Source organism: Dermacentor silvarum, chromosome 5 (genome assembly GCF_013339745.2).
Source record: "Dermacentor silvarum isolate Dsil-2018 chromosome 5, BIME_Dsil_1.4, whole genome shotgun sequence".
In the NCBI taxonomy this organism is placed as follows: domain Eukaryota; kingdom Metazoa; phylum Arthropoda; class Arachnida; order Ixodida; family Ixodidae; genus Dermacentor; species Dermacentor silvarum.
In genome coordinates, this window is record NC_051158.1 from 72,772,973 (window position 1) to 72,796,537 (window position 23,565).

Below are 23,565 nucleotides of genomic sequence, written 5' to 3' on the forward strand. Positions count from 1 at the left end.
CAACACGAAACTTACTTAGCTTCCCGTTTGCAAAGCATTTTTGTCTTCCTCTTTTTACTGTCTGTCTTTTTAGGTATTTCTAATATTTTTTATATTTCTAAAATGCAAGCGCGAGCTTCGCGTTTTTTGCTTCTGTTCCTGCTGGCACACATTATTCTTTGTTGTTGTTTTGCTTTAGTCTTTGTGAACTTTGTGGCCTTATTCTTTTTTTCGTCTTTACTTCTCTTCCTATTTGCAACTTTGCTTTCTAGCCCGTGCGCTTCCTACTTAATAGGCAGGCGCAGTTACCCTCTCCGTGGCGGTTGCCAGCCTGCTGCCCTCCGCTTTTCTCTCTCTCTCTCTGTCTTTTGTACATGTTTACAATCACATCAAACAATACCAATAATTAATGTACTATTTCAGCATGAGTAGTCTCTACTCATACTTGTCATAGGCCATACTTCGACGGGGCATCAAGCGTGTTTTTTATATAATTGGAACTTTAAATGAAACTCTTATATGCAGTGTGAATTTCATTTGCTGTACGCTATTGCGAAACGTTCCAATTATTTGTATTTGTTTTCTCTATGTACTTTGTCTTGTTCGGTGTTTCTTGGTTGTTTTAAGTTACAATTTTTTTAGTCATGAGCTACTCAGTAGCCGAACTTCATATGGAGCCGCTGTCAAACAACAAGAGCGACTACGTCGTTGGTATTATTTATTTTTATTTATAACATACTGCGGACCACAAATAGGTCCTTGCAGGAAGGTGCAATCAAGCGTGCAAGGCAAATAATTAAATTTAAAAAGTAAAAAAAAGGCAAAGAATCAAGGCAAGCAGTACAAAAATACGCAAACATAGAAACGTAAATGCACTACAGTAAATACAAATAAATATACATAACAGAGAACACATGAGCACCGCACCTTATTAGGAAAGTTTCAATACATCGCGGGTCGGGAGTTCCACTCAGACACTGTTCTGGGGAAGAAAAAAAACTTCCATGTGTTCTTCCTAGCGAAATGAGGGGTTAATGCATATGTGCGATCATGACGTGTACGCCTTGTGCACAAAGGGGTCACGCATACGGTGGGGTCTATGGATAATTCACGGGTAATTAGTTGCTTTAGGAAATTCTGGCGAAGCATCTGCCTCCGTGTCTCGAGGAGGGGAATGTCATTTGCCATCAGTAGCTGTGTGGGAAAATCGGTGCGCTTAAACTTAGAATAAATAAAACGAACAGCCTTTCTTAATACAGGATTCAGACTTGTGTTGGAGAATTCGTCTGTAGACTGAAACGTGGACGCTGGATGAGTGGACGTGTGCAAATCGAGCTGACAAGTGAGCTTAGAGAAAGCACTTCTACTCACATTGAGAGAAGTTTTGTTTGTTTCTGTATAGAGGGTCACCGGGTATACGCCTATAAAGCCCATGGACACTTTTTAGACATGAGAATAACCCGAATAATGCGAGAAGACCAGGATGACGTACCAAAAAAAAATAATTTGCACGCACAGACATATCAATGTGGGTGTGTAAATTCTATGCACAAAGTTCCTGCATGAATAAAGTGTCTGTATGTGTTACAATTTGTTGTGCTTATACAACTACTCCGCCCTGTTGCAAATGTTTAAATTTAAATTTCGGCTCAGGCATGAATACTCTGTATACTTGTTTTCTTCGCAAGTTTCCTGTATACTTGTTCAGTAGAGTGTCCATAGTTAAATACAATATGTTCTATCGCACTCTGTAGAGCTACAACGCGCCAGTGCATTTCTGCCGTCTCTGGTGCTGTAGCTGATGCTGAGCTGATGCGCGATAGCAAGTTTATTTTACCGAGATTTTAGACATTGTCTATGACAGGTGATTCTGTCATTTCCGAAATAGTTATTGAGAGGTTAGGGATAGGCATTTCAACTTCGTCATATCAACTAGATTACAGCTGGAGTGGACCCAATCAACTTGACCTCAGAAATTTCCCGGCTTCTGTGAAACAATTTGGAAACCGAACTAGCCAAGACAGACAGGGAGGCAGTTATAATGGCCCATGGATCGACCTTGTTCTTCAATTAGTGGCTCCTCGGTAGCTTCGTGGCCTCGTTGGAAAATTCTCTAAACGACCGCTCTAGTCCCTACCAAAATACAGGCTACCCAACCAGCAAATTTGAATGAACAGCGGCTGCGACCGGCAGGTGCAAACGCACACCCAGACCGTCGCGTTAAAGTTTAAAGAATCGATTTTCGAAATTTCCAACCGTCGAGCCGCACATGTACATGAGGCTAGAACAACCGGACCATCTATAAATGGTAAGCACTGCGCATATGTGAGTAGGATAAATGGCCCTGTAGTTGTACAGTTCTTCCTGTACTTTACTATTATTATTTTTGCCTGTCAGGTGCCTTCTACCCAGCAGAGTTCGGTGGAAGCGGTGGTAGTGCCACCTCGTAGCAAGTCGAAAAAAAATTGTGCGAGCCCAGAAAAGGCAGGCGTGGTACAATCGATGGCCCCGCCGTGACCCGATTGCGGGTGGCTGCTTAAGGTCCTCGTCTCTCCCTAATGGAACCGCAAAGTGACCACCCGCGTGCACACTAAGAGAGCCGTAGAGGCAATCCAGTGTAAAGGACACTGCCGCTGGCCTTTTCGTCCGCTAGGAACGGCAGGTGGCGGGGCCGGGTGGATTGCGAGATGTCGGATTCTTTACTATGGCTATCTCTGAACAGTGTGTCTGGACTGCAGGCAGCTATACGGAAAATGAGGCACGTCGTAGAAAGCATAAGGGTAAAGTAAATGCTCATTACAAAGTAAACGTCGTCATTTGTGCAATAATAGTTCAGTGGTATGCGTGTTCGGCTACCAGGCTGTATCTGGGGAAAGCATGAGGAATGGAGACGATGGATACGAGAAATGGTACAAAGTTCTGTTGACTCTTCGACGTCAGCATGGTCAACAAATTTCTTACGCATTTCGTACAACGTAGTTTGTTTTCTGGGATGTCATCTGCATGCATGCTAGGTAATACGTAATGCAGGAGTGAAGGCGGACAGACTGGGGCTGCTATTACAACAGGAAGGCTTCCTTTTAAACAATATATTTCTTCCTCGTCCTGCCTTTAAGTGCCCTTATCTGGTCTTACTTTATAGTTTCTGTATTTGAGTTCATGTTATTTCGTTTGTTTGTGATGTGCTTATTATTGTGGCCTTCTTTTTGTTCAGTCCGACCTGGTTGTAGAGTATTTTTATCGTGTTCATATATGCTCTGTGCAAAAACAGATAGTCGGTACCCCCAGAAGGCGATAACATCTCCTAGATATTGCGAATGAAAAGGCAATTCTTATCGTCTCAAGTTTGGGTCGGCCTCCATGTTCCTAATCTTGACGCAACTAAGAAGTTGTATGCTCGTTCATTTTTATTTTAGTCTCATGTGCCAGCGTATTTACAATTCAGTTTACTCTAAAGTATACTCGTTCCTATTCTGTTGGTGCCTTGCTGGTGGCGCCGACAGCGCCTGTATGCCATCAAACCTTCTTTCAAAACAAACGTACCCATGCTTTCGAAAAACAACTTAATTGGCCAGAGGGTTCTTCAAGAAAATATCAGTGACGGCTGTATCCTTGCCATTGTATTCATGATAACTTGCACAGTCTTGCTTCTTGCGGGAAGGTTGGCATGTTCCTAAGAAAAAGGAGTTCACTGCACTTCTGCAGCCTCAGTGGGACTCTTCTTTTTGTGGCAATACCGGAGACGCTTCCTGAAACATTGAGACTATTTAAAATATTAAAACATCTTGATAACACATATTTTAAGCCGCGTTAATTTTCTAATTTAGTTTTGACATGCGATTTAGGCGGAATCAGTATATTTTGATGGACATCAAATTTGTCGTCCGCATCACGAGTTGAAAATCACACGCCATTCCACTGTTGTGAAGGCGGATTACCAGCGAAGCAGTTTATCACACCACATACAGGTGACACAGAATTTTTTTCTTCTTGAGCGGCGACGGTGGTCATCCCGAAAAAGGACACACGCACAAACACTTTTATTTTTATCGGCGGCACACGTTCGCGTGGAAGACTACCACCACCTCGGGGAGCCTTAGGAAACCACACAAGCGCGACGGGACCGCCATGCCGGAAGAGCGGAAGGAGACTAGGCATGCAAGCGCTTGGAATGACGACAAAGGGAGGGAGTTGAGAGCGTACGCATGACCGACGGGGGTCTCTCAAATTTAAGGGTTTCTCAAATTTTTGAGAAACCCTTATTATCTACCTGAGAGCCTACCGATTTAGAAAATGATGCCTATTGATCACTAATTTACTGAAAATGCATATCCAAGTGATGAAACGTATAAGCTTTTGCATAGAATGAAGCGATCTTGCATCAAATTCGGGAGCTGAGTTTTTGCACATGCAGATCTACTAACGGACTGGAAAATGAATGGAACCCTAGTCATAGACAGCTTCGCTCTAATAAAGGGTTAATACGCAGGAAGTCTGAAATGCAGCGAAAGAACACTAAGCCATGGAAACGACGGGAATGCAGCCATTTGATATATTGATTATGAGGCCAGGAAAAAATTCACCGACGATTACGATACGCCCTAATTCGAAATTTGAGCGCAGCTCCGTACGTGTTTTCATTTCGCGACATATTAGCTGGCGCAGACAATCCTGTCTCGTGCGGCACGTTGCAAATAAGCGAAGTGTGGCGCGACTGCCTCGCTAATCAGGGCGCGATTCACAGTAGCCACCGCAGACAGACCTCCACTGATGCAGCGCTCTGTTTACATATATGGTATCGTTGGCGTCAGGGGTGAGCAGACGACGCGCGCTATTCTGGCGCCATCTTGTAGCCATTGTCGCCGCAGAGACCGTCTTGCGCGGCACTACGCTTTTCTTCTCAAGCTTTCGCCATACCCTCCTCCGCTTACCTCCTCATGGTTCCGCTGCACCTTCCTCCTCTGCTTTGCGTCTCGCGCTCGTTTCGCTATCGCCGTCTTTCATCCGCAGCTGCGCTCCGCGTTCGTTCTTTTATCCTTCCCTGTGCTCGTTCGCTGAGTTACGAAGGACGCCGACGCTTGCCGCAGCATCGGCCGTTTAATTGCAGCGCTCTAAAAAGTGAAGTTTCAACTAGTCAATGCTATTACAACCAGTCCCTATAGCACCGGCTGTTCCTAAGTCTCCAACACTAATCAACAAAGAAAGACGCTGAAAATAGAAAAAAGAACAAATGATACAATTATAAGACAAGCCCTGCACACACTATCATACAAGTGACAAGCACGTAAGTAGTCCCACCGGGGTATCAGCCGCGGAAGTGAGCATTAGATGCAGTCCCCGCATTACATTCAGAGAACCACACATCCAAATTTGCACATAGTCATAATAAGTGGAGTTCACAACCCTGAATCGGCACTGGCACTCAGAGGTAGTCTATGAGCTTGCTGTCCACTAATAAGTCCCGAAGACCCCTAGCAGCTCATCTCTGCTTATCAAGGCCCGACCACAATCTTTGGTCACAAAGTGGCGTGTCCGTCATAAAAGTTAAAAACAATCACACAGGAATTCCCGCTGTTGGTTTTATCGTGACCCCTCTAATAATATATGCTACAAAGAAGCGTTGGTGCTGCTGCAGAAATTACAGCCTGTGGATGTTCTTTGGGCAATGCATCAATTTATGGACAAGTAAAAAGGACGAAACGGGCCAATGTGCAGGCCTACGTCACTTAAGCGATAAGGTGACCAACGTGTAGCATTTCCTCTCGCTATGCAGAGAGAGTTATTTCAGGGTAGATGATCTTTCCCTTGGTTGGTGCTTACAAAGGGCCCAACATGTTGAGGTGCATCCGCGGCACAGTATTTCTGGATTCGCAGGATAACACCCAGGCTGACATGCCAGGTCAACTTCTCCGGTAGCTGTACTGCCATCCTGTATCATATAGGTCTAACTCATTAAGCAGCACGTCATGAACAACGGTATCTCGACGAATTCACTGGTCCGCATTGTCAGCTTTTATGGAAGCCAAATTCAAGGGCGGCGTTGAACCTAGCATATAGCTCGTGATTGCGGTCCCTATGCATGCTGCAACACAGTGCTTCTCGTGGTCAGCTACTCGCACACAATTTGCCATTGAATTAGAAAGGCTCCGTGTATTACGTAGGCGCGCCCATAAGAGATACCTACGGACAAAGTCAAATCTATATCTCAGGGAGGCCGGGCACGCGCAGAAGAAATGACGTCTCATTGACAAATTAGAAAACGAACGATGGCAGCCGTTGTTTAATTCGCTCTGACCACCGGTGACCATTCTCTCGCATATGGAGGACTCTCCAAGGCATTCGTTCTCCCCAGAAACGCTACTCCTTTAAGGCACTGAAGGTGTTGGAGAGTACTTTCATGAGATGATCATAGGTTATCAACGAATCTAATCTATAATTGTGTGAAGTCACCTTCATGGAAGATTCTGCAATGGCCGAACCTTCCTCCATGGAGGAACTGAAAGCTGCTCTGGCCATTTGCAGGCGTTCATGTTCACCTGGACCCTATAATATAGCGTATGCCACCATATGCCACGTTGACCATGAAGTGCAGGAAATCTTGGTTTATTATCTCAACCTCTCATGGAGTGAAGGTGTTGTCCCCTATCATATCGACGTATAGCTCTCGATAGCTGTGATGGGAAGGTAATAGAAAGGATGATCCTTACTTGCCTTGAGTGGTTTCTTGATCATCATAATCATGGTCATCCGCCCATTTTTGTGCCCACTGCAGGACAAGGCCTCTGTCAGAAATCTCCAATTATCCCGGTCATACTTTAGCTGATTCCAACTTGCGCCTGCAAATTTTATAATTTAAACCTAATTTTCTGCCGTCCTCGAGCGCACTTCCCTCCCCTTGGCACCCATTCTGTACCTCTAATAGTCCACCGGATATGCTACGCGTTACATGGCCTGTCCAACTCCATTTTTTTCTCATAATGTCAACTAGAATATCGGCTATCCCCGTTTGCTCTGTGATCCACACCGCTCTCTTGCTGTCTCTCAACTTTGCGCCTAGTATTTTTCGTGCCATCATTCTTTTCGCGGTTCTTAACTTGTTCGCGAGCTCCTTTGTTAAGCTGCAATTTTCTTTTCTTGAAAGTTACAATATTTATTCAGACGCGATGACAGGCTTTCGAAGTGGCCGTTCATCGATTGACAACGCCGTCAATTTTGTACTTGCAATTCAGCAACAAAAATCGGCCGAGGATCTTTCCGTAGCGCTAATTTTAGCCGTGAAGGTCGCTTATGATAATGTTTCACACGGAACCATCCTTGGCGATCTCGTTGTTGCTGACATTGGGGACCGCACTTTTCCGAGAATTCGGAGCTATTTGACCATAAGAACCTGCTGTGTATGCGCCGAAGATGGCCAAACTATCCACCCTTAGACGAGCCGTGGAGCCCCACACGGTGGCGTTTTTAGCCAAGGTGTTCAGCACGGAGAGGAACAAAGACGGGTAAATTCGATGCAAAAGATAGAACCAAAATGATCACGGAGTTATGCAAATACGACAATAACTTCGTCTCTAACCAGATCCACTGGCGCGTTGGTCATTCCGTCAACGCCAACCTGCAACAAGTTCAAGATCTGCCACGTCATAACGTCGACAGGGCCAGAACTTGTCGTCCTCCGTAGCGTAGTCGATATGAGAATGAACAGACGAAATTTCTGGGCTCCATTCTGTGAATAAATGGTACTTCTGCAATCTATGCTATCAGCTGTGCGTGGCGGCCCACATGAAGAATTGGTGTCAGAGAGAAGGTTGCACTACGGTGAAGCGGTTGACTGAGGCCACGACAGATTATTCCAGTGGGTATCGGGACACTGCAACTTCATTGTCCATGGAAGTGCCGACAAAGATGCCCGTGCACATGGCGAAAGCGAAGACACCTCGATTCCGTTGTCGAGAACGTATGCAGAGCGGCACCTCAACGGTATTGCCTACAATCACACTAAGAAAGTGGTTCATTAATTGGCGCCTATATGTCATGCACCTGTATCTGAAGCTATAGTTTTACAGGGTTTTAATCGACGGGAAAAAACGTATTTCTAGGTCACCATCGATTAGGAGCTTGTTTGACGAACGCCTGCTGATTCTTGACTGGAATCGAGGACAGCGCCTATTGCCGACCATGCGGCCGTAGAGGAAACCATAAAGGACCTGTGCGGCGCCCCAATATACGAAGACGGGAGGCTTGCCTTTCCGACAGTTTAGGACAGCTAGACGACAGGTCTTTCAAGGAAGCGAATATCTTGGGATCGTGGCCTCGTGCCTCTGTGATGTGCAGAGCCACAAAAAAGTGCTGCTGCGTTTCTTTATTGTATTTCAGTGTACTTCACGATTGAAGTTCATTTTTGCGGTAGATTTGTTTAACAGCTCAATGCTCCGCAGACACCCCCGGGGACCCACAAAAACTGCTAAAGGGTTCCGAACAATTCTATCATCATGAAAACGTGAGATGTACCAGCCTGCATGATCGTTTGTGATGAACTAAATGACGAATGCTTGATTGTGCATCATCATCATCAGCCTATATTTTATGTGCACTGCAGGACGAAGGCCTCTCCCTGCGATGTCCAATTACCCCTGTCTTGAGCTAGCCTATTCCAGCTTGCGCCTGCAAATGTCCTAACTTTGTGCATACATGCCCGCAAAGCGTGAACTTCTTCTCATTTCTCAGTCGCTTTGCCCTTGAGGTTGATAAAAAAATGGAAAAAGAAAATAAAGATGAAGCTTGGTGTTACTGTCCACTTTGGAAGCCCTGCTAATACGTCCATCTCTTCTTTTCCTCTCTGCAGACACAAGTAGGGACCCAAATACCGAGGTGACAGGATCAACGTCACCATGATCTCGGCGATGCCGGCGGTGGCCGTGCGCCGCGAGCGGCGGCGCAGCAAGAGCGGCCGGGGTCTGGGCTCGCGCCAGGGCAGCGTCGTCTCGCTGCCGCACCGGCCCGACAGCCTGTCGACGCTCAACTCGCAGCCCAACGGGGCCGCGGTGCGCCGGTGGCGGGAGCGAGGTGGCACGATCCAGGAGCAGCGAGCCCGCGTGCTCATCTACCTGGCTACCTTGCTCCTGGTGGCCGGACTCATCCTGCTCTTCATAGGCGTGGGGGGCGGCATGACGCACACGCGCACCGTGGGACTGCTCTTCATCGCCGTGGGCGCGCTGCTGTGTCTCGTCAAGGTCGGTGGTGATCGCGCGCTGCACTGCTGAACGTCATGGGGCCTGCGCAGGTTGCTGATGTGGGATAAGAATAAAAGCGACCGCCAGACGTTTCCTATAAAAAAGAATCATATGTTGGGGTTTTACATGGCAGAACCACGATCGCATTATGAGGCACTCCGTAGTGAAGGGTCCTGGATTAACTTAGATCACCTAGGGTTCTTTAACGTGCACCTAAATGAAAGCTCACGAGCATTTTCCCATTTTGTCGCCGTCGGAATGCGGCCACCACGCCAGGCAGTTGAACTCGCGACCTCGTGCTCTGCAGCGCAGCGCCACTGCTATTGAGCGTGGTGGATTATATTTGTTAGAAAGACAGAGCGAATAATATAGGGTAAACCAGGAAGGTCATCTGGATGGGAGTACTCAGTTTTCTACCCTACACTTGACATGGGGAAGAGGGGAAGATGAGAGTTACGTAAAGATAGAGAGAAGGTACACCATCGGGGCGAGAACAACGCAGGTGCGAACTAAAGAGTTGTTTTGCTATTGGAAGGAAGCGCACAATATTCCGAGTTGAGCCACTTTTGTGGTGCCCATCCTGTGTGCACGAAATGATGGCAGCTTGTTAAACATCCCTCTATCGAGGGATGCCGGGACTGCTCTAGTGTATCGAGAACATGCATAGCACTTGCAGCCAAAGTAGTGTACTAGCTGTTTAGACGCACACGGATTTTTTTATGACCACATGAAGGAACAGGCACTGAAACCAAATAAATCATCGTGGTTGTTACGAGTGTTTGGTATATTTAAATAAAAGTAATGGTTATATTTGCAATAAACATTAAATAATTGTTAAACAGGACATAAAAGTCTAATAAAGGCAATGTAGCTCCCGTGTATGGAAGCTGGATCCACAACCTCCGCACAACACGTGCAACAATCTATCACTTGAGCTAATGCGGTGGCTTTCAGTCTGTCCGAACTTCACCAGATATTCAAGTAGACATATTCATGAGCTAACCCTGGTGCATTACTTAGCGCTATTCGCAGCCAATGTGCAACACCCATTGAATACGCAATAATAAGGCTTGCCACCTAGATAACCCACAGCAACCCCTGAAACTTCTAATCCTGCTCTCAACTGTTCCCATAAAGTTCACATGAATGGACCTGCTGTTAGAAGATGTAATGAAATAATTAATTAAGCACGCGACATTGTATACACTTAGAACCAGACATATGTGAAGTAAATCTACGGACGACACTTTCGAAAACTTGTAGTGGAACGAGCAGCTGAATAAGGATGAGACTCTGAATTCACAAAGGTTCTTGTTCTTTGGTGCTTTTTTGCCATTGGGTGGCGGCTTTCGCTAATGAGATGCCCAGCATCAGGATTCGGTAAAATTTTCTCGCATTAACAATTACAGCGCCAGAGCTTGTTGTGAACACGAGCCCAAATTTATACTATACGTACCACAAGTACTCTGTCTCAGCATTCATTTCGTGACCACGTTAGCATTGCCTATATATGTTTGAATATGTCCTCGCTGAATGAAAAATAAAAATTAATCTATGTCTGTGTGGCCGAACGCATTATGTAAGTGCTATCCAGCACACTACTGCTAATGCAGAAAGTTCAGTTTTTTTGCTGCCAATAAGAGCTATGGCATGAATTCCGATAGCCACAGCTTGAGTCCCCGAGAAGTCCGTGTGCGTAGGAAGTACCAGTACTCAAGTTAATTCAACAGCCTTTACGAAAGTGGTGGTTCCAATCATATTCGTTTGTACACTCTAAGTTGCTGTACAGGACATTTTTGAGCAGACGCCTCATAATATATTAGACTGCACTTTCATGCTGCTGACAGGTGCATGAAGTCCGTCAGTTAGCAAAAGACTCACCAGTGTCACAGTGAAAGAATATTATATTACATTAATGCGCGTTTGCGAATGCTGCTTCTCTAATTCAAATCTGTAATGAATGAATGAAGCCGCATGCCGACTAATATCAACGCGGTAAAAAACATGTTTTACAGGCAAGCCTATGAGAAAATGAAAGGAAACTAAAATATTGACTACAAGAACATTCGCTACTTAAACGATTATGGCGGGAAATATGTGTCACAAATGTTCAACTATTTGTCAGTCGTTCCACCCTTCGAGTAATTCCTCATTAAAAACAAATTTGATGTTCTCTGCTACTCACAGACCTGCAATGAAGCCGATCCGCTGAATTCTTTTTACATGCGCAGGTGTTCATCACCCCCGAGCAGCACCAAACCATCGTGCGCAGAGCACGACTGGTGTCTTCGCGCGAGTCCCTGTACGTGGCGCCGGCCGTCAAGAGCGTGCCCGAGGAGACCCTAGAACAGGTGCGCCGCGAGGCACAAGAGTCGGCGGCCGGAGCCAGTGCAGCGGCGCGGACCACCAGCCCTCCGTTGGACACTCGGCAATTGTCCCATCAGCCGAACAACAGCAACAGCGGAAGCAGTCCCGCACACAGCCTGCACGCGGCCGAGACCCAAGGACTCATATCCGAACGGGGTGTGCCACTGGCTGATGGCCGCTTTTGAGCGCCGCCCACGCGTTACGTTGTCTCGCTTGCTGCGGGCAGCGTGGACGCACTGCCGAGCCCGACAGATACACGCACGCGCACACCACCTCTGGCCCAACCTTCGACACCGGAAAAATTTGACGCCGACACCTTTTTGGTGAACCGTGACACACGAGAAATCTTGTCCAGGAGAGGAACTTCACCTGTGAGGGCGTTCGACGGTGTGGCGAGGCCCGCCAAGCATCGATAGGGCAGTGTTTGGTCTTCGTGAAATGTCGTGCCATCGAGTCCTGGAGCAGTGTGACTGGCGCATGCTCAGTCTCTTGACCTTGTTCTGTGCGCGGGTCCTCCTTGGGGGTTTGAAGATAAAATTCAGGATCAAAGTGCGCGGGAGAAATGCTTACTACGAGTGACATATGGCCCTGATAGTAAGTGTTCTCCATCTTCAAACCGTGTATCAACATCATCTGGCGACATGTGTGGCGAAACCTCGAAGATTGTGCATGCTGCCCTGGATCGGTCAGTTGGTTCCCTCCTAGGCCAAACGTCGCAGGAGAGACGTCGACTGCGAGTGACATGAGGGAGGAAAGGCTAAAGGATGTGTGCGGCTTTCCGTCATGCGAGGAGTAGAGCTTGGATATCATATGTCCGGATGGTCTTCTCTGATACGGTGGCCTGCTGTACATTTCCAGTGCTTCTGCTCTGGAAGGAGTAAGGCTGACATGTTCACTAAGACACGGCAGCGTTGTCATTGTGCTTTCTGTATATATGTAAAGAGCTGTGTGAAACACTTGTGCGAACGCAGTAAAAGTGGTGACTGTATTGAGAGGAAACTGAGGTATTGCGGAACTAGAGCGGTTTAAACACCTGTTCAGTAACAGGAGGAAATAGCTCTAATAAAACAAGTGGGTTGTGCATGGAGGAGGTTCTTTTGGCTATTGCAGAACTGATCCAAACAGGTGTACACGTTGAGCTGATTACATAAAGCCGTTGGCGCAGGAGGTGGGGTTAGTCGAAGGCCTGTGAATGATTGACGATCTTGATGGGTATTTTGATCAGTCGGCACATACGTGCTGGTCAGTTGCGATGGGTTCTTACGTGCGAGAGAACCTAAATATAGAGTTTTTTTTAGCGTACCACGAATTTTTATGTCAGGAGGCTATCAGTGGGAGCTGCTTTACGCCGACATCGAGTTTATTATTGCTGTTTTATAGCCATCAGAAACAGAAACATTTCCCGGGATTTAATGGTGTCGCTGAATGCCCGAACGTCCTCTGATGTCCTTATGGATCTACATGCTAGTAGAGCCTGAGAAGCAAGGTTGTATTTTGAAATGAACGAGGCTACTACAAATGCTTCTTCACATTACCTTGAGAAGTTGTCCTGCTTGGTCAAGATCACGAGTCAACGAGGCACTGACAAAGCCCTTCAAACAACTTCAGAATGAATGCCGTTTATTCTTTCTGGTCAGATTTTTGAATGAGGATTAAAGTACAGCGCTCATACTGGATTGTTCTGCCACGAATATTTCCCACGTTAAGCAACTAGCGCATGGAGAAAGCACCACGTGGCAATCTTCGTCTTCTAATATTTTAAAAGACCTTTTCGTTATTATTACAAACATTTCAGCAATCTTCTAGACGCATTAGTGACATGAGCCCATTTATGATCTGTGTCGGAATGAGCGGAGTGTGCTGAATTGGGCTGGTTGGTTCATGACGAAGGTTGTAAAAACAGTGCGAAGGACAGGACTAAAGCAGAGACGACGTACACAGCGCTGTGTTCGAGATTTGCAACATGCGGGCATTCTGTGTAGAATCGCACTAGTCGCCAAGCCTCAGAGCAAAGCATACGACACGTCCTGCTCGCATGTCTCACGGACGGGGATGGCCCTCCAAACAGGTGTAAGACTTTTAAAGGCAGGCGAGAATACTGGAGGAAATATGCGTACAGACGTGTTTTGCCGGACGCATCTCAACGCTGTGCACGTAGTAATTGCTTTGATCCTGTCCGTCGCGCTATTTTTACCCCCTGTGTGGGAACGAATATCGAATGCATAACATTTCAATGGCTATTCGTAGTAAGGCGCTCCATGCTCGGTGACAGTAACGCTGCAGAGTGCCAAGCATCAGGGGGTCGAGCTCATGTGCTCAGCTTTGCTAGCTCAGTACGTGCTGCGAATCAAAAAGCGCAAAACCATGAGAATACTGGAGCTCCATAGTAACAGTTGGCAACAATTGTCCCTATTCACAAAAGTTCTGTTGCATAGCAGCGTTTGTTAATCGACCGATACTCCCACTGTTTTCGTAAATGATCATGATCAGCGGGATGATAGGAGAGATCGATAAAAAGTCAAATTAGCGCTGAAGACGTTAGGCTAGCCACATGGCTTACATGCTGCGCGAGATGTTTAGGGTGGAGAAATTGCAGGAAATAATAAAAATTGTTGAAAATGAAAGTAGGTAGAGCAAGAAGTTTAATGCAAAGCACTATTCAAGCAAAATGAAATCCAAATGCATGAAAATATACAGGTCTAGAATAAAGCCCTAAAGTCAGTACCACTTTTGTCGCGTGCAAAACTGAAGCAGTGCTCCCTCAGTCTGTGCTAATATCTCGCTGTTGAATGTGTGCATACAGCCCGAAGCTAAAAAAAACTCTTGAACTCATTTTGGGAAGTTGTGAATGAAACTACCACCTCAGAGATGGCCAATATATGCCTGCACTAACGTAGGAACACTTTTTTGAATAGTGATGCAGGTCCTTTTGTTACGCCTTTTGAGTTGCAACAAATCACCTTTTTAGGAAATCAGCTGGGTAGGATGTATGTTTGATTAAAATGTCCTAGCCTCTGGCACTGACTGTTCTGCATGCAAAACGATTGCGCAAGGTGTGTAAAAAACTATTGGTATTCGGGTCTGTCAAGGCGTACAAATGAAGCATAAATAAAACATGGCGAAGGTTATGGGAACAAAATTTGTGTCTGTGCAGAATGAAGGTCGTTTTCATGGCCGAACGTTTACTTCTAACGTCCAGGTAAGGCAGATTTGATCGCTTACGGCTTTTGTCGGGGATAAGCGCAGCGTTAACATTCATGATGCCGTCACAGAGATTTCTATGTGTAATCACTGTTGTATAATTTACGTGCTCGCATTTTGTCCTAACACGAAATGGTGCTGCCATGGTTTCCATGTAATGACCAAGTCGCTTGGCGAAGGCATTTTTGCCAAGTTATTTTTTAATCTTACTCTCACATCATAAAGTTTTTCTTGTAGAATACTTTCCGAGAATAAAAAGTTCGTACTTTAGTTAGTGCTCGAGCTGTAAGATAGAATGTACAGATACTTGCGGGAAGTCCTTTTGCGAACTCTTTACTCCGAAGAAATTCCCCGCTTTTGCGAATGAAATCGAGTCATTTTAAGAGGCCAGTCAGGAGCACTATCTTTGTCTCAAGAAATCTGTTCGCTACGGGCGTGCAGAGCCTCCAGCAAATTGAGCAGCCTGTTCCTGCAGAAATTACACATCAGCAGGACAGGTCTTCTCAGGCAAGGCTTCTTAAAGATTCTTGAGTGATCAATCGACGCTCAACTGATGGTTGTCAGGAAAGGTTACCCGAACGCTGGCCTTATTTTGTTTAGCCATCGTTACGGAAGCTGGTAATTTAAGCGCTTAGAGGAGAAATAGCTTTTGTTATGACTGCTAAGGTAAATCGCAGCAGCTTTTCTGCGAAGTATCAGTGTTTGAAACGGCTGAACGTCTTTGTCACCTCTATGTACACAGGGTTATTGTGCTTTCTAATTGCCCCCTGTTAACTTTTAAAGCTTGTGCTTTTCGGACAAAGTGAACATTTGTTCTTGTTTTTGATCACCTGCCACTGTTTATGCAGCTGAATTGAGCTACACGATGCAGGGCTGTTAACGTCCATTAAACGAGCTTCCAATGTGACGGCACACGTGGAATGTTTTCACTGAAGGATCTACTGCTCAACGCTTGTTACGCAACTGTATTGCGGCGAACGGCTAGCTTGCACTAAAATGCTATACTCTTATCCCAAGACAAAAGCATTAGTCGCGTTAACTTGGCACTGTTGGCAGTAGTATTATCTTCCAGTCTTGTACACCACACGCCAATGCGTGAACGGCCGAAATATTCCAGAAAGTGTCTTGAGGCGTGCGGTATGCATAGGAGCTATAGTATGTAAAGTAGGTAAGATTACTGACAGGTATAGCTTCTGAAGATTTTAGTATTCGAGCTTCGCACCGCATCAAGCATGATAGAAAAATTATAACGAGGTGTAGCACCAACCGCATAACGATTGCACTTTCGCGAGGTGAGCCGAGGTGAAAGTGGTGACATAATACGGTAGAAGCACAATCGAAACAAGGTAGCGCCTGCGTTTCATTCCATTGTGCAATGTATTGGTTCGGGGCTTGTTGGTATTGCATACAGGATTCTTGGAGGGAAGAGAAAAGGGGCAACGGGACACAGACTGACACAAACACAAGTGAGAGCATACAGCAGTTGTGTCTTTCAGGCACATTATATTTGGTGGTGTGCTGACGTGGCGTCGGTAATGTCTTTTAGGTGTTTGAATTTCTTGCGCGGGAAGTGGACTTCATTCGCAAGATAGCGCATATGTGTGTCTGTGCTTTTATACTTCTTTCGTTTGCACTAAATATGAAGCACACCATTGTGTTGTACAAAAAAGGCGACGCATGGAAGCGCGATTATGCTGCGGTTCAAAGCAACCCATTTCTTTTCATCGGTCTCAGCCGCGGTAGCGTTATTGTATTACTTGATGTTGGAAACAAAATCATGACGCCTGGCGAAGCACTTAATTTAAATACAGGAAGAACTAAAGGGCCCCTCCGACGAGCTTTTCAAGCATTATGAGGCCTTCATGAGGTTTTATTTCCCTCGCCCTTAATTATTGTCGGGTCCTGATGGCAAAACATAGCCATAGTACTCGGTACTATAAAAACAAATGTAAAACATACATGTATAATGTGTTGCGAATTTGAAGATCTTCAAACACCATATGTGGTCGATTTGTTCTTTGAGTGCGGGGCTTCTGAAGATATTCAATTTAATTATTACTACAAACCGGTTATTATAATGTAGTGGTGATAAACGCACTGTCATAAACATATCTAGCTGCGAAGGCTCTGCTGGTTCGTTATAGAGGGTGATCATTTGTAAGTTTTAAGGAATTCTTCTAAATCAGCTGTCGCAGGTTACATAAATCCAGTCCTTAAGAGGAAGCTTTAGCTTGGGTGCTCCTATCTAAATACACGTAAAAGGAGAATTCTTTTTTCTTTGCCACTAGTGGACTAAATTTGACGAGATTTGTGGCATTATAAAAAAAAAAGCTTGAAATCTAGTGACATTTGGTTTTGAATTTTTGACTTAGCTTGTCAATGTTTTATTAAAAATTGGCAAACCGCAAAGTTTCAGAAAACGAAACTATCAAGTTTAGAACTCTGTAACTCAGCATTAACAAATGATATAACAATTATGTGAATTGAATCTAATAGTACATCAAAAGCGAACAAAGCTAATATCTTACACATGAATCTCAAAATATTTCGTAATATGGAAATGGAAATTTCGTAAAATGGATGTCCTTTAAAGAACCACGATAGTTGTTCTTGATGCAGGGCTATTCATTTGTAAACTTCGTGCTTGCATTTTCTTCGACCTTTCGAATTTTGGAAAAATTTGAAAACAAAATTCAGGCCATAAAACGAAATTCCGCTTCGAGCAGTCACTAGAATTTACTGCATATTTCAAACGCAACAAATGTCATTAAAATCGGTCCTGCAGGTATCTTACAAAAGCATTTCTGCGTTTTACATGTATACGAATAGGCCGCGTCGGAGTTGGGCCCAAGCTAAAGCTTCCTCTGAAGCTGGATTGTATGGAGTGCTGGTTGCGCGAAAAACTGAAACACATTAAACTAATTAACAAAAATGAATAAATAATTTCCTAAATATTACCGTTACGGCACATATTGCATGTAGCAGGAATTGTATGTAGCCAGAGAGTTTGCGAGACACATCCATTTGAAAAGAATTCCCAGGATGACACCAGTTTCGAGATATTATTTCCGAAAGTGTGGGACGAAATACATGGGCTTTCCACTTAATTTTATGCTTCAATGCATAAACGAGCTTTTTGTTAAAAAGTAAGTAAACCATCTGTGCATTTCCAAGTCGAGTTTGATGGCGCATATCTCCAAACTGGTGTCATTGGCAATTCATTCGAAGTGGATGCACCTAACTCAGCGGCTACAATTTGTAAATTGCAATATGTGCCATAATGTAATTATCTAACAAGTCAATGAGTGAATTTTTGTTAATTCAGTGAATATGTGTGTGCAAGTAATACCCGTCTCTTAACTGTCCCGCTCAAGGACTGGAATTATTTTATCTGCAACAGGCAATTTTTATAAATTCCTTAAACTTGCAAATGGTATAAGCCGCGAATGGTAGTGGAAAAAGAAAAACCTAAGCGACAGTAACTTTGGCAAATAATCGCAGATAGATTTCAAGCACGCGTTATTTATGCTGAAACAAACACATTCACGAAGACAGAAATTGAATAGCTATGGCTTTCACTTCGCACTTGTTGAAAGGAAGAATATTTGGTTTGACCCAGACACACTGACACCAAAAGCGATATTATTCAGCCACTTTTTAAAATGCTGCTTGGAGCACGCACACATTATAGCCACTAGTTCATCAGGAGCTGCGTCTTAGGTGCGGAGTTGAGACATTGCGAGCTCAGACTTGCTAAATAAGTGAGACAGAAAAGCTTGTTGGCCCGTGCGGGCTCCGCATAGTGATTTCGCCATGCTTTACTGCGGGTGTGAGAATGTACAGTAGATGACACATTTTCAAGGCGATGATGTTTGTGACAAGAACGGGCAAAAAGGTCGCGCTATGGCCGATTAACTACAAAAGATTACGGCATTATTGTTAACTATGAGATTGACCAAGAGCTATGTCTCTGAAGTATACTTAAACGCTGATTGTCTACAAACCAGCCGTGTTATTGCCAACTTGGTTAATACGTGTAAAACGGTTGCCTAGTATAAGCTGCAGAAAATGCACTCAAATTAGACACTCTGCTTTAAGATTTGCCGAGCACACATGGTATATCTAGTTCCTGGCATGCTAGGTCACGAAAACATCTTCGTTATAGTGTCTCTTTGTTTAAGTGCCGCATTTTTATGAGTTCGTTTGACCGAACAAACCTATACTACACAGGACATATAGTAAGTGCAATGCATGACACACTCACAGAAATAACCTAGTATTTATGAAACTCCGGCAACGTCCAATATTCAGCTGATGTTATTGGAAAAGTAGCAGATGTGTTGATTCAGGTGCACATCTCTTAAGAAAAGCAATGCCACATTTAAACGGAGAGAGACACTTATCTCTGATGTTTTATTGCACTGTAATAGTGACAAGTTCTGTTCTTTGAATCTGCAAGTCCAAATAACTCCTGCGAATGTGCTTTATACGGCAGGTTCAGTTGTAGCTGGACGCGAGATACACGTTTCCTCCTATGATAAAGCTCATCTAACGAATGAAAAAAACTGCGCACCTACTTGCAGAAAGATTCTGAAATGTTAACGTCAAACCTTAACGGCTGTGAGTAGCAGAATATTTATGACTTGCCAAGTTTTGCCCGTTCTTGAGTGAGAAAGTTCGAGAAGGAATGTACTGTTCGTGCCTGTGCTGCGCATTTATTGTTGCTGCGGCTGTGTTCTGTTTTGGTGCCATTTAAGTGTTTATGTGACGCGCTCTTGTACACAACTGCAACTTCATAGCCGTCTTGCAGCCGTGGCCAGTCGGTCAGCTTTCAACTCGTTCGTGTACTTTTCGCTGTTGTGCTGTGCAAAGCTGTTGTTGATGTTGAGTTCCACATTTCCGTCAAGTTTATGTGTGTCTTGTGTGTACGCGCATGTAGACGCTTGCTTGAAATTTTAAAGCTAGTTACAGACATTTAACCCGAGGGTGTGCTTGCACGAGGTTCGGTTCTTGCGGATTCTACTGCGGATGCTCATGTACGTTATTCAAGAACTTTGCGAAGATAGTATGGAAGTTACACATTTCTTTTTTTTTTCAAACTATTTCACCGAAGTTCGTAACTACGCCGCCATATTGAAAGTACTGTTGACATTCAGGCACATGACGATGACATGGATCGTTAGCTGGTAAGCACAGTAAACTAGTAAAGAAGGGTTGCGGAAAGAAACAGGTGGAAAGCTGTTCGATTGAAGTTAAGTGACAGTGACGCAGAGCAAGCGCTTAAGGTGGAGTAGGATGTGTACTTCACTTTTTTTCTGTGTGTAGTGTTTCTAATTGTTAAACTCTTCCATTATATCGTGAGTCTGAAGGCGTGCTGCCATGCTATAAAACAATTAAATGACAAGGCAACGAGGACATAACGGTCGCTGATAACGTTGCTGGTATAGCTGACAGTGTTACATAGTTATACAACATGTCAGCGTAAATTTAAAGGCGAATTTGAAGTCCGTTACTAGCGTACTTTATTGCGCTGTATATTTGCAAACCTGACTTCTTTTTTGAATAAATGTTGTGAAAACACTGCCCATAGTAAGTGATGACAAATTTGCTGCAAACAGGATTTTGAGTGGTAGAAATCGTGCGAGATGAAACGGAGAACCTTACTTATTTTTTCATTGTATATGAGCATGCAGAGGATACAGAATATGAGCAAATATTTAACAGGGGCAGAATGTAACCGCACGGGACCACTCTCGGGAGCAATGTAAACATTAATATATGACAAAACTGGCCATGCAAGAAAATGACGATAAGAAAGTAATGCTGATTAAAGGAGGTAACAGAATTCAACTGAGACTTTCAATCGAAATAGAGCTGTTAAAAGCAAGTACCACAGTTGAAGCATATTTCTATCACTGGCTATTAAGAAATTGTCATGCAATCACCTGTAGTTTTACTCCGCACCAACGCTGCCGCTAAGTTTATGGCGGCAGACCTTTGTGTTTGTACTGAGTACCGGCTTTGCCTTGATGCTCCCCTATACTCCAACGGAAAACATCAAAATACTGACGTCAGGCAACCTTAATAATGTCATAGTGCTGGCATGCTCTGGCGTTACTCCACGAAAGAAATGATGCCATCAGTTCAAACATTAACGACAGAACAGCAAGAATAATCCAAGGCAAATCCTTCTTGGAAAAAACAACGCATCTCCAAAACAAAGGCATTTAGCCTATAAAAAATTCGTGAAATTTAGGTCGCCGCTACTGCTAGTCACCACAGAATTGATGCAGTATATGTCCAGGAAGCACCTTTAATTCAAGGACACAGATCGTGTGCCTTTTTTGTGTAAATGGAAAACAAGAACCAAGTATAGCCCCATCAAGAATTGTTTACCATTCTTGGTCACAACGAAGACTGTCGCATAAGAACCAGAACATTTGTGCGTTCCAATAAATACAGGGTCGAAGCATTAAATGAGTACAACTATGTGTGAAAGTTCTTCAACGTGACCACTCACCTATTACGAAAAGAATGTTCATAAAAATCATTATGCCAAAAGAAATTTCCTTTAGGCCAATTAAATAACGTGAACATCAGTGAATTACATCTAAAACACCCCAATATTTGTCTCACACTCTGGCTGTGTCCTTTTGATGTCTTCAGTGATGTGCAAAAGTATAGATTTATCGCTAGGAAGCTGGACTTGTCATGTTTTCAAGCAATGAATATTCCTTGCTGTACTCAGTTTGGGCATACAACGTTTTTCTCAAAAGCTCTTATTTTCGAGTACAGAGCCGTTAAGCTGGTGCAAGCATGTCCCGAGTCATGTACACAGCCGGACGAAGTGACACGAATTTTTATATATATCAATTTGCGTGTACAGTTTCCAGTGCCAATGAACCATTGCGTTCTATGATGACTGTCCGAGTGTATACTCAAGGAATGTCGTGAAACATGAATTTGTCCTATTGTGCCTGAACAGTGTTAAACCGTGTTTTTAAGAGTGAACAAAGAGACGACGTGTAAATATCAGTCAATAAAATCTATCCACTCCATAGATGCTGTCGCTCATATTCACTGTGGGATTTCTTGGAAATCTAGAATAATGATAGCGTCACTGTCATAACGTTTTACAAGGATCGGCGAGAGATATGACAATTCCCTTTAGCAGCTTGAAATAGGTGTCAGTGGTTGCTCAAAAAGGTGACGGACACGCGCCATACTTCTGGAGGCAAAATGTTACTTTCCTAGTTTTATACAATCTAAGTAGTTTCTGCTATTTATGAAGAAACCAGCCGGTAAGATTTTGCCACTGAGATTTCCGCATTTAAGAAGTACAAGAGCTAAAAGAAAAGGCCGTTAACTCTCATAATGCGTTGAATTCGTATCATGCGACACTCACTTAGTAATCACATTTTATAAAGCGGTGCAAGGTGCGGTTCAAGAACTTCAGTTGACTCCAAATTTCGCATAAACTGAAATCAAGGATCACTAAGAATGAATGTGGGGTTATCGTGCCCTCGTGGTTGAATGTCCGGCTCAGCTTCTTGAGGACGTCAGTTCAAAACCACGCTGCCGCTGGATACCCACCGGTTAACCAAATGGGTAGAAGCGACCCCTAGCGAGATACTCGGCTTTCTTTAGGGGTGAATTGCCTTGGAGAAGACGCCCGCACTATGTGAGTCCCCTCGAACCCCGTGGGCTGAACAAAAACCCTGAAAATAAAAAAGGGTTTCTGGGCAGCTGCCATGGTGGCACTCTTCGATGTGACATCCCAGAGCATCTATAAGGTAGGGTCGCCCTCTGGTTGCGGATATACGCTCTGTTCAAAGCGTTGATGCATAATTAATGCTTGAGCACTTGACGAGAAGCGCGCATGGGGCTATACTACCGGCAGGTACCAAGCGGCCGCTCTTGTCTGCTCACACAGCGACGTACGATGCTCTACAAGAAATCCGTGTGCGATTGGACAAGGGGCGCCCGTAGACCAGATCAAGAAATCGATATATAGGACCCCTGTACGAGATGAGCACCTGCACAAGCTGCCGATCACCAGAGCAGGGAACATCTCCAACCATTAAAAAATTGGCCGAGGTTTAACTCTTGTAAGCCTAGTTATCACGAGTGAAAGGGCTGTTTAGCTTGATTTTGCAAGGACTATGTACACAGTGTTTCATTAACGCACGCTTCAACGCTTGGCAAGCTTCTTTATAACGCGCTAATTTGGCCTCTCTTTGCTCCGGTGTTTCAGCAGCCAACTTTGCCTTTGTTTGAGATTTCGTAGCCTGCCGTCTAGCTTTATCTACTGGATGATTGGATTCAGCCTGTCACTTGCGCTAAAGTGCACGCACAGACGGCCCAGCCGGTGCCATCCATAGCGTGACTGAGCGACCAAGCACTGGCGAAGCAGCCGTTAAACCCTCGCATAGTCACGAGGTACCACAGCGGCGAGGCTCCGAGCGAGCGGAGCTGCGAGGCCTCTCCGCAGTGGATCACGTGGCGTGACGTTACACCTGCCACACTTGCTCTCCGGCGGCTCAAGGTCATTGCGACGCGCTGAATGACCTTGCGGGACATGGCGTAGTAGAGATTTCGCTCTAAAATTCGAGGACAAGTAAGAACATCTTAGGAGTTGTGAATACGAAAGCTATAATGTTCAACTGAACGCCGGTTAGCGATTGTTCGAGTCATTAACTCCTCGCGGGCAAGCCAGCACGTTGCGACGCTTGGCTCGTTTTGATTTGGCCTTACCGAGGCGGAGTTAAAACGCAGGTGAGAGCTTGGG

General features: G+C 44.7%; 1 protein-coding gene across 1 annotated transcript; it reads left to right on the forward strand.

Moving 5' to 3' along the window:
• The first annotated feature begins 8,847 nt into the window (after nt 1–8,847).
• LOC119452453 (uncharacterized) lies at nt 8,848–21,837 on the forward strand. Its single transcript, XM_037714600.2, has 2 exons — nt 8,848–9,209; nt 11,441–21,837. The coding sequence occupies exons 1-2, from the start codon at nt 8,868–8,870 to the stop codon at nt 11,759–11,761; spliced, it is 663 nt and encodes a 220-aa protein (XP_037570528.1). The 5' UTR covers nt 8,848–8,867; the 3' UTR covers nt 11,762–21,837.
• Nucleotides 21,838–23,565: the final 1,728 nt, after the last annotated feature.